General features: G+C 39.8%; 1 protein-coding gene across 1 annotated transcript in view; it reads left to right on the top strand.

The window, feature by feature from the left end:
• The window catches only part of LOC138808754 (tyrosine-protein kinase FRK), an 87,399-nt gene that overhangs the window by 42,494 nt on the left and 32,821 nt on the right, over positions 1-12,084 (top strand). The window contains exon 2 of the mRNA XM_069994936.1: positions 207-328. Coding sequence (XP_069851037.1) covers positions 207-328 — 122 coding nt within the window. The remainder of the gene's footprint in view (positions 1-206; positions 329-12,084) is intronic.

Raw genomic sequence — 12,084 nt, 5'->3', positions numbered from 1 at the left:
TATTTTTATGAATTCTGATTTGGGTTACTGACATCCTGATGCTGATAAATGATCTCAAGTGTCAAAAGTTACCATTTGGATCTATAGTAATTTCACTGAAGAGCATCGAGTATTGCTGAATGTTAGAATACTTTCTTGCCAAGCTTCTTGCTCCTTAAGAAAAGAACATTGATTGGTTAATCAAGGTTTATGTATTTTTCTTTTAGGTGGTTCTTTGGAGCAATCAAAAGAACAGATGCAGAAAAGCAACTATTATATTCAGAAAACCGTACAGGTGCCTTCCTAATCAGAGAAAGTGAAAGCCAGACAGGAGATTTCTCCCTCTCAGGTATGGGCATTGTTTTGTGAGATTCCAGTATGGGTTTGAGTGTTTATGGTCTTGATCTCTTAATTTAATCTTTTTCTCTTGAACTTCAACATGCTGTACAAGCAGATTCCAATTTATTCTGTCCATTTAAGTGTTCAGGGCCTCTTATTCAGGGTCATCAGTTCTATCATTCTCTCCCAGCCTGTCTGTTTCTTCCCCTGCTCCCCACTCCCCAACTCCTGCCTGGTGCGATTCCAAACTTCCTTTATCATATATAGTAACATTGAGTATTCTTGCCGTACTTGTTCCCTGTTTCCCTTTTTCATTCATGCACCCTCACTCCCACTACTGTCCCTCCTTTACCATTTATTTCAGCGTCTGGTAGTCATTTTGTTAAACTGTCTGCTAGCTGTTACTCTATGGAGATCCATTCCTTTTTATACTATACATTAGCTAACTGAATGGTGTAAGTAGGCATATGCCTCTATGTGTGATTGTATGGATTTAAGGTTCATATATGGGAGAAAACACACATTTTTTTGTCTTTCTGGGTTTGACTTACTAAGTATAATGTTTTCCAGATCCATCTATTTCTCTGCAAATGATATAATTTCTTTCTTCCTGGTGGTTGCATAAAAATTCCATTGTCTATTTATAGCACATTTAAAAATCCATTCATCTGTGGTGGGGCCTCTGGGCTGTTTCCATAACTTGGCTATTGTGAACTATGCTGTGATGAACAGTTGCCTTTGTTTTGTCCTGATGTGTCATCTTTTGGATAAATGTAGTGTTTAGTAAGCACAATTTCCATAGTAGTTGTACTCATTTATATCCCCAACAACAGTATAATAGGTGTCTTTCTTTCTGCAACCTTGCCAGCATTTTTGCTGTTTGTGATCTTGATGACAGTTGTTATTGGCATGAGATGGAATAATGTCGTTTTGATTTGCATTTCTTTTACGGTCAGGGATGTTGAACATGTCTTCATGTGTTTATTGAACATGGACTTCCGTTCAGCAACTTTGCCCGCTTATTAATTTGATGATTGATTCTCTGGGGTTTTAGTTTTTGAGCTCCTTGTGTATTCTGTTTATTAGACCTCTGTCAGATGGAGAGTTGGCAAAGTCATCTCCTATTCTGTAAGCTTTCCTTGTAGGTTGAAATTATATCTTTTCTGTACAGCAGCTTTGAAGCTTGATGTGGCCAGTTTGCCAGTTCTCCCTCTTACTTTCTGCACCCCTGAAATTCTATTCTGCATATATGCATGAGTTCTAGTATTTTCCCTACATTTACTGTATTGGTTTCAAGGTTTCTGCTCCCATTGAGGCTGTGAGCCATTTTGATGTGATGTAAGTACAAAGTCACAGACACGGATCTAGGGATTCTTGTCTTGTCGAGTTCTGTTTTCTTTCCCTCAGTCTGGGGAGCTGATTGTTTTCTCATGGTCTTCTTGCTCTCTCCTCCTATTTCTTTTCTTTCTGTATTAATTACTTAAGTAATTAGCTTTTATTCATTGTTTTTGGTGGCACTGGGGTTTGAATACAGGATTTTGTGCTTGCTAACCTGGTAGTTTATTGCTTAAGCCACACCTCCAGCCTGCCCTGTTCTTTGCTGGTTCTTTTTGAGCTTGGTATCCCTTCCAACCTGGGTGCAAGTCTAAGCCACAATTCACCCACTTGGGGCTTTCCTCATTTCTGAAATCACAGCACCACCCTACATCCAGCTCTCCTTCATGAGGATAGAATGTCATAAACTTATTTATTTTTTATTGTTTTGCCAGTCGTGGGGCTTGAACTCTGGGCCTGGGTGCTGTCCCTCAGCTTTTCAGCTCAAGGCTAGCACTTTACCACTTGAGCCACAGTGCCACTCCTGGATTTTTCTGCTTATGTGGTGCTGAGGAACCTAACTCAGGGCCTCATGCATACAAGGCAAGCACTCTACCACTGAGCCACCTTCCCAGGCCTGTGATAAACTTTTCAGTCCAGGCTGAACTAGAATTGTGAACCTCCCAATCTCAGTCTCTTATGTAGCTTGGGATGACAGATACTTACCCCTGTACTCAGCTGTGGGTTGAAAAGGATCTTGGTAACTTTCTGTGCATAGACACAAACTTTGATTTCCCAGATCTCCACTTCTCAAGTAGCTAGGATTATAAGCATGAGCCATCAGCACAGGTATAGCCTTGCTAAAATCTGTGTTTTTAGTTCTATTGCAATTCTGTAGTGTATTTTTAAAAATTAAATTCTCTAGGTGTGAAATGTTCTCTCTTTATACTGTGTAGGCCTGCCATTTACATGGTCACCCTCTTCAAGCAAGTATTCTGCTTCTCTAGCAGATATAAGCCTTGTAGGAGAAGAGGTTTTACTTTCTTTCATTCCTGTTGCTTTGCAGTAAATGCTTATCTTGCATTATTTTGTGTACCTTATGCTCTCTGCCTGGCTTGTCATGGTGGTGTTGCCTTTCCCGACTCAAATTGGATCCTCACAATAGTGCACATCTGTACCAAGCCAGGTGATGTTATAATGACTTCTAGTCATGAATAAAATAAAATGTCAGATAAACAGAACAGCTCAGAGAAGAATACTCTAGAGTATCATTTCTGAGGAAATTTTAAATATTAAAATATCTTTCTCATGCACTTAAAAAATATATATCTCATGCACTTGACCTCTATTTATTTACACACACACACACACACACACACACACACACACACACACACACACACACACACACATATTCTCACTCCCATACATCTGAAAAGAAATTGAGGACATTTTGTATATCATGAACTATATACATCTGTCTAGACTGTGTTTAGAATATAAACGTGTGAGTTCCTACATTAACACACATGCACGTAATTGTGTATTTGTGATATGATCCAGCATTCATAATTTTAATTTCTGTTTTGTATTATCCTGTAAATATTTTTGCATGCCCTTTGGTATTTCTATATTTTGCTGTGAGAGACTGCATAGTTTCCCATTGCATGCCTGTACCATCATTTTATTTGACCTATTTCATCTTTAATACTTAAAACAGTTTTGAGTTATTTTGCTGTTATAAAATATGTATGATACAGTGAACATCCTTGTAGATATATATTTGACTATTTCCATGAAAATGTTGTTTTCAGAGGAAGATATTGAACCTTTTTGAATTCTCTGTGCTTAATAAGAAGAGCTATAAGAGAATTTCTTGTCTAACTGCATTCCTGTTTGTTTGTATGCCTTTCCCAATATTCATATATCAAATTTGGTGGTAGTTATTTAGCCAAAAGCTGGATTAAATGTTTCAGAGAAGCATTAAAATATAGAAGAATAATATTCCCACCAGGAGAACAAACTAAATGTAGAATTACCTGACTCATGTTTGAATAATGCTCAGGCTACAGTGACTGCTCAGAACCCTGTCTAGGAAGAATATGCTGGAACAAAACAGCTTTGCAGGCTTAGAAGAAAATTAGGAGGATATTGGCTGCAATGTGTGGAGAATACTCTAGAGCTTGCTTATGGATTTAGGAAGCTTTGTAGGCCTTGCTTAGAGACCAGCATATCATTATAGATTCTTTTTCAGTGAAGTCAAACAATTTAGTCTTTCAAACAAATTATCTGATTGCTGTGTATTCACTGGAGGATAAAGTAAATACATCCTATTATGTCCTAGTGAAAGGGAAATTCTCTTATTAGCCAGAGGGAAGGATTTAGGGGGAAAAGATGGGAAGAAAAAGGTCTTCAATTTATCTACATTAAACAAACAAACAATCCAATTGCTGACTGTTGATTATCACTAAGGATCTTCAGATGTCTCACTCATAGATCTATTTCTTAGTGCAGTTGTCTCCTTAATCAGTCAGAATTGATGGTCTTCAATTTTGCTGACTGCTCTGTTGCTAAAGGAAAGCAAATAATATCCCTTTTCAATCTCTGTCTTTCCCACATGAATTTTCCTTAGAAATATTGTCTTTATTCGTTGGGCAGCAATGGCTTGCAGCTGTCAGAGAAGAGCTTCATGAGAAAGCATGATTTATTGATGGTGGGGTGGCTCCCGGACACAGCAGCCCAAGGGTGGGGTAGGTACTAATTGGGTTGTTGTGATCCTTGAATGCCTGTAGGCTTTTGTGAGGTCTGAAGAGATCAGAAAAGAGAGTTGGGGCCATGACACCTCTCCTAACCACAAGACACTAATTAGCTGTGAATTACGGCAGCCGCTTTTGGATATTACATATTATATGTGGTAGCCAGAGAATCTGTCTTCATTAAATGCCTGACAGGCAGTTTTAGTGGCCTTACTATTATTTGTCATTGGGAGTGAATTGCTTTTTTAATAAAAAAATAAAATAAAATTCTGACTGTATTTCAACAGATTTGGCTATTTTCTGGTATCAATCAATTATGTAAAAGGAAATTATTACTGCTGTTAACCATTAATGGTAATCGGATGTTTGGTGTCCTATGAAGTATTTTTATTCCTGTTTAAAGCACCCTTTAAGGATGTGCAGTAGAGGGTCATCACTGAGCTGGTGAGAGTTTCAGAAAAGATTTTTCCATAGTGTATTGTTGTCATTTTGCTCTAGGCAACTCTATGTGTAAAAATCTATGGAGCAATATAGAACTTCCAAGTTTTCCCTCAGTGAAATCCTTTCAAGAGCCAATAGTAATAGACTGAAATGGAGATCACAAGTGAAAAAAAATCTCCTTGACAAGTGCGTGAGGAGCTGATGTTACTTGCTGGTGTTGTTGGTTATAGATTCAACAAACATTCAGAATACTTACTATGTGCCTACCCTCTGCTAGATAAAGGGTAGTAGAGCTCAGCAAGGAACCATCTCTGAATTCAATCTGGAAGACTGTAATAGTGTCTTATTGTGAACAAAGAGTGGCCAGGAGCCAAGTCTTAAAGGGAGTGCCAAACAAGGCTTCCTGGAGGAGAGGACTTGTGTGTTGTGCCATTTTTTGTTACAAGGTGGCAATGTGAGAATAGTTGTTTCTGGCTAACCCATGTGCACGGTGTTAGGAGTACATCTGGTGTGTGTGGAATGGTGGCAAGAGTGGAGGATGTTTCAGGTGTGTGTGTGTGTGTGTGTGTGTGTGTGTGTGTGTGTGTGTGTGTGTGTGTGTGTGTGTGTGTGTGTATGCATGTGTGCATGTGTATGTGTGTGTGTAGGATGGACAGGATAAATAGAAAGTTATGTAGAAAGCTGAAGCTAGAATGAGGAATTTGGACCTTGTTCCAGCATTTTGGGGAGGAATTGGTTGGTCCGTTCTGTTTTAGGCAGTTATCTTTCATGTGAAGGGTAGATGAGAGATTTGTAGACATCAGCCTGGGGAGAAGTGAGAGGAGAAAACACAAGTTGGCATCTCTGACTATGTCTGAAATCACAGGTTCAAAGTGAGTCGAGTCTGAAGAGAAAGACAATAGACCCCAGTCTCATTGTTCTGCATGTGAATTGAATTCTCTGCTTCACACAGGCCATCCTCCAAAGCAGGAAGGTTCCTCTGCTCTTTTAGATGTTTTTTCTTTTGGTGGTAATGGAGTTTAAACTCAGGGCCTTGTGCTTGCTACCCAGTGCTCTTGCATTTGAGCCATGCCATGTTTAAGTTATTTTTAAAAATAAAGACTTGCATTTTTGCCCAAGCCAACCTGGAGTGTGATTCACCCATTTAGATCTCTCATGCACTGGGATTACACTATGATCTACCATACCCAGTTTATTGCTTGATATAAGGGTCTAATATCCCACCCAACTCCCCAAGCTTTCCTTGAACCACAGTTCTCTCAATCTGTGTCTCCAAGTAGCTGGGATTGTAGCTGGGAACCATTGTGCTCAATGAACCATTGAGCACAATGGTTCCCAGCTATTTTTTTTTTTTTAAACCTGGAAAATTTGGGAGTAGCCTTAGGATTTGGAATGAAAAGCCTGCTTTAGTGTTAAGGCAGGCTGATTTTACTATTGACCATTTTCAGGATTATTTAGAAACTTTAGAATCCATAGGTTCTAGAAGCAGTGGGAAATTGAAGCTTCCTTTGCCCAATAGAGGCAACCAAGGGACCTACAGGAAGCTGGGTTCAGATGTAGCCCCTCATGCTGAGGTTGGGGTCATGGTGGGTCTGCACCATGGAGTACTTTGCAAGCAGTCTGGAGAGAGCTCCTAGATTAAGTCCTTTGTGTCTTAAATGTTAGTCGTATCTAGGATATAGTAAGGAGAAATGGAGAGGAGGAAATAAAGTTGAGAAATATCTACGCAATACTACAAACATCAATCGGTGATTGATCAGAAATGGAGTAAAGGAAATGAAGAAAAGCTGTCAGATGTCTGGCCTGAGTCACTGAGCAGCAATGATAGCTTTAGCTCAAAGAGGTCTACAGTAGAGCATGAACTACAGAAGAGGAGGGATCACAGAAATAACCTAAGATAGGTTTTGAGGCTGTGTGTGTGTATGTATGTATGTGTGTGCATGTGTGCCTCTGTATATGCTGGTACTGAGGCTTGAACTTAGGGTTTCATGTTCTTGCTTGGCTTTTTACTCAGGGCTGGTGCTCTACCACTTGAGCCAACCCTCTAGTATGCCTTTTTTTTGTACTGGGTAACTGGAAGTAATGGTCTCCTAGACTTTTCTGCTCTCTAGGGTAGCCAGGCTTACAAGTATGAGGCCTGTGTGTCTGGCTTTCTGCTTAAAACATTTAACTTGGTTTAATTGAGAATAATTGGACAGCCCTCAAAAGCAAAATTTCAGGATTGTGTCTACTGATTTCCATCAGAGAATTTTCCATGGTTATCATTTTGTATAATGAACCATGTAGGGCCCATGAAGTATTCAAAAGTTTAATTATAATTGAGGTTTCTGTAAAGTCTTTTCTTGAAAATAAGCTCCTATAGTAACATCATTTAAATTTTAATTTTTAAATTTTAAAATGAATACACAAGAATTTTTAAAGCCAAATAATTTTTTAAATCCTTCTAAGTGATTGACTGCCATTGCTAGAAATACTGCACAAACGGTAGAATTTTCTTTATAGAAAGAATGTCATTTGCGTGATTTATGTATGTGATATCTCTTAGCTGCACAATTATGTCTTTATTAAGGGGAACTTTGATATTTGGAATTGGCCAGAGTAATATGAAACAACTTCCTGAATGATATGGATGATTCAGAATGATATGGCTTTGTTGATCTTTCTGCATGCTGTATAAATAGATTTTCACAGCAACTAAAAGTAATGAGAACAACAATTTCCTTAGGGAAGATATGTACCTGCCCTTTCACATTGACCTTGTATGCATCTTTCATATTAGACAGATGTGTTCAAAGATTCCCTTATTTGTGAGTGACTCTTTCACTGTGAGTGAACATGTGCTCTTTGAACCAGATTATAAACTCGTTGGCCAGAAAAAAAAACAGTTTTATGGGTTTTGTTGCATGCTTTTTCCTACCTTAAGTTTTCCAGTAGTTTTATAAAGCAAGTAGACACTTCGATGCTCACCTCTTCATTTTATAAGAGCAAAGAAAGATAGGCAAGGTCATGTCACTTCCTTAAGCTTCTTAAGTCTGGGTTGTGTAGATCATGATCACAAATAATCCCCCTATCTGTTGTGTTTCAGACTTCCTTTACAAAAACAATTTCACACTTTGACAAGTCAGGGTTTTTTTTTTTTTTGGTCCCTAGGTAGAAAATCTGCTCTCTTCTTTGTAGAAAGGGCAGATTGGGAACAGATATCACTTGTTTGTGTGGCCCTCTACCTCTGTGCATGACAAAGTGTCTAGACCCAACTTACTGGACACCAACTGCTCAGCTACCGTGAATGCCCCCAAACTTTTCAGATAGGATGACGAATTCAAATCTGACTAGCTCAGAGACTAAAGGATCTGTGTTTTCACTATCAGTCTCCAGAGCCACGCATTCATTCTTCTAAAATTAATGTGGACCCTGTGGCTACTGCAGTTTGTCAGTAATTCTGTTACTATTAACCAAGAATGTAAGTATTTCCCAACTAGGAGTGAGTATTAAGTGTCTGGAAAAAATTATTTTTAAAAATTTATTATCTAATGAAACTTCTATGGATTCTGGGAGCATTTTGATATTGGTTAAAGATGTGTTGCTTGTTAAAATGTGCACAGGCTGCAAAAAGGAAATTTTATGTTAATGACTATAGTATCTCATATAAAATGTATTAAATTTTAAACATGTTGGTGCCATCTTAGAAAATGCCTTTTAATTAAAGTCATAATTTAGATGTGTTCTGCTTAATTGCAAATATCATAGACTATAATAGCATGTGACTTTTTTTGAGTTATGGTGTATACTGCCTTTTCTTAACATTACTACTAGTAAGTTATATTGGGATATTTTAAATACTCTATAAAGTTAAATTAACATTTTATTATGTAGAACATATATCTGCATTTGTATCAGTACATACAAATATACTGGTGTGGAAGCTAAATAATTTTTTCTCTTGGGTACTGGCTCAGGGAGAAACCTTTTACTGAAAATCCATAATATTCTTTATGAGAGATTATAACATTCTTGTGTGTGTGTGTGTGTGTGTCTGTGTGTCTGTGTGTCTGTGTGTCTGTGTGCCAGTCCTAGGGCTTGAACTCTGGGTCTTGTAACTATCCCTGGGCTTTTTTTGCTTAAGGCTAGTGCTCTACCATGTGAGTCACAAATTCACTTTCTGTCTTTTGGTGGTTTATTAAAGAGACTCATAGACTTTCCAACTTATGCTTCGAGCTTTGAGCCTCAGATCTCAGCTTCCTGAGGATTATAAACATGAACCTGTGGTACTTGACAAGAGGCCATAATATTCTTTATGGGGATTGTGTGTGTGTGTGTGTGTGTGTGTGTGTGTGTGTGTATGTGAGTGTATGTGTGTGTGTGTGTGTGTGTTTCTGATTCTCTGTGAACCTCTCATATTGACTCACTGAAATCTTATTTAGTTATCTTGTTTTGTTTATTTACAACACTTTTTTGTATTGAGACTTTAGGCTATTTTAGGGAAATTATAACAAAGAAGTGATGTATATTATTTCCCTTTGTATGTAACTCTATACAAATAAATTTGTTATTAAGTAAGAAAGGAGTTACCTACTTTCTATTCAGTTATTCAAGAACCTAGCTAAGATATTCAAAAATTGTAATAGCACTGTAAACTAAGTCTATTCATCAATGATCTGTTAGTATATGGATAGATACTTTCCAAGCTTCTGTGGAAATGTTGAAAATGGCCAGAAAGAACTTGACCTTGGCATCTGATGAGGGTTGTGATCCTTATCAAGGATAAGATGGAAGATGCTTTGACCTGAACTCAGTGTGTGCCCAGGGAGGTAAGACCTGCAAGCCAGTTGGCCTCTGCCTTCCTGTGTGGAAGTGATTTAGTGGCCTGGCATTCCTTAAGCTTCCTTCATTTTCTGTCTAACAAACAGGACAGCAGCTTCCAGCCCAGAAAATGGGATGTCAGTTAAGGTTGCACAGAAATGGAGGGACAAAGGGCAGTAAATGCAGTAGTGGTACTCACTAGATAGATACAATATTGAAATGAACTATACAACTTGTGGGTAGGGATGGGAGGGAAAAACTGGAAGAGAGAAAAGGAAGGTGGAGGGGACGTAATTCAGAAAGAAATGTGTAATCACCTGACTTATGTAACTTTAAGTCCTCTGTACATCACCTTTACAATAATAATTTTAAAAAGTCAAAGCTGCATTGGTGATGATAGTGTTGCATACTGGTGTGTGAAAGCTAGGCTTTCAGTAAAGAAGAAATAAGAATGCTGATCTCTGGTGAGTTTTGTTCACACGTTCTTTAGGTTCAACATGCATTCACCATTCAGCAATGCTGTCTGGGTCAGCGTGAGGACAGGTAGGCAACAGCCACTCGTTGCTTATATTAGAAAAGAAAAACAGCAGGGAAGGTGAACTTAACAGACCAAGAGGTTTTATTTGGGAGGAAAGTCTGGCTGAAGGGGAAATGGCACACATCCTTACAACCAGGTTCTCTAAATATTAGACAGGAAGTCAGGCATGGCAGCTGGAAGCAAGGTAAGATGGAGGTGGGGTGGGAGAGCACTCGTTTGTTGAGTAGAGGGTTTCAAGGTTTCAACAGCATCTATGTCTGCCAGGGGTGTCAGCGCCTGACATGACCTTCGAGACCTTCGTCAGAGGCTGTCTTCCACAATTGCTGGGTGCGTTTGTTCAGAGGAAGGAGAGGGGAGATGATTCAGCAGGGTTCACAGCAAGGCAGCAAGGACATTTCTAAGATATGGTTGTCACTGGGGAAGGTGAGTGCTTTTAGTTTAAGTTATTATCCATCAGCTTATAGCTGTTAGGACTGGGAATCCCAAGATCTAACAAAATGTTGACCAGGTTGGTGTTTCAATAACGGTCCTCATCTTGGTGGTTTGCAGATGGCTGCCCTGAGCTGTATCCCCTCATTGGTAGAGACATAGGGCTCTGGTCTGTTTCTTTTTCTAGAAGGGCATGAATCTAACCATACATGGAGTTTCCACCCTCATGACCTCCTCTAAACCTAATTATTATCCAAAGGTCCCAGCTCCAAATGCCATCATATTGATAATTAGACTTCAACATTTGGGGAGAAGGACACAAATCATAGCAACTGGGAAGTAGTGAATTGTGTGTCTCCTTGGAAGTCTTCATGCCAGGAGAGAAGAAGAAGGTCGGCCCTCTTCGAGAATAGCAGAGTCTGTATGATTGCTAGACAGTGGAAATATTTTAGAGTCAGTAGCCGCTCTGCTGTGCGAACAGAGGGAAACATATATCCACGAAACAAATGGAAACAGACAGGTGCATGTCTTAATTTTTTTCTATATACCAAGTTCCTTTTTATTTGAGGATGAAGAAAAAAGGTAATCAGATTCTAGATACTCAATTTCACACTCCCCTAATTTATGACCTAAATGTAAATTCATTGATAAACCATCAGTGTTCTGTAGAAAAGAGGGCTCAGTAATGGCAGAACCATATAGAAGATCTTCCGACCTACTATGCGGGGCTAATGCAACCTTCAGAGTGAAGGTCTTCACCCAGTGAAGGAAACACCTGCTCTCGAATACCAGGCTGGGGAGACTGAAGTCCTCTAGGATATTGAGAGCACTAATAAGAGCAGGACCTGCATGCAGGGTGGGGAACTGAGAACGAGGGGACCTCTGGACACACCACATACAGGCTTCTCCACAAGGGTGCTGTAGTTGCTGAAGTCCTCTCCAGGGTGACATTGCCACCACTGTAGGAAGTAGCAGGGCCAGAGGAACCAAGGGCCTGCAGTACCTCAGCCAGCTCAGGCCTGCAAGGAGCCAGGCAGTGCTGGGAGACCCAATGGCAGGAATGTCTCCAGGAAGGGCTCAGATGCAGGGAGAGGCAGCTGTTCAGCTAAAGCATCACTGAGTGCGTGGACAATGTGCTCAGCAAGGTGGAAGCTGCCTACCTCCAGGACCACATCAATGACTCCCAGGCAGCTCCTGCCATCTATGAGCTGGATGGGGCTCCCACAGCTTCCAAGGTACTGATTATGGGCCCTGATGACTTTATTGTGGCCATGAACTGGTCCTTTGGTCATATCACCCTCTCTGGAATCCTGCTTAGAAGCCAAATGCTGGACTTCTTTTGGCCCAACAGGACTCCTAACCACTGTATACCCAGCCTGGAGAACTCGGTGCAGCCAGGAAAGCACCTGCTCTCTTTCCTGCCGCCCACTGTGGTGTGACCAGCAGAAAGGTTCTGTGTGACCTACTTGGCCCTAGAAGCCAACCAAG

Source organism: Dipodomys merriami, unplaced genomic scaffold, assembly GCF_024711535.1.
Source record: "Dipodomys merriami isolate MVZ:Mamm:240054 unplaced genomic scaffold, mDipMer1.0.p SCAF_476, whole genome shotgun sequence".
Taxonomy (NCBI): domain Eukaryota; kingdom Metazoa; phylum Chordata; class Mammalia; order Rodentia; family Heteromyidae; genus Dipodomys; species Dipodomys merriami.
This window is presented reverse-complemented; position numbering and strand designations above follow the sequence as displayed.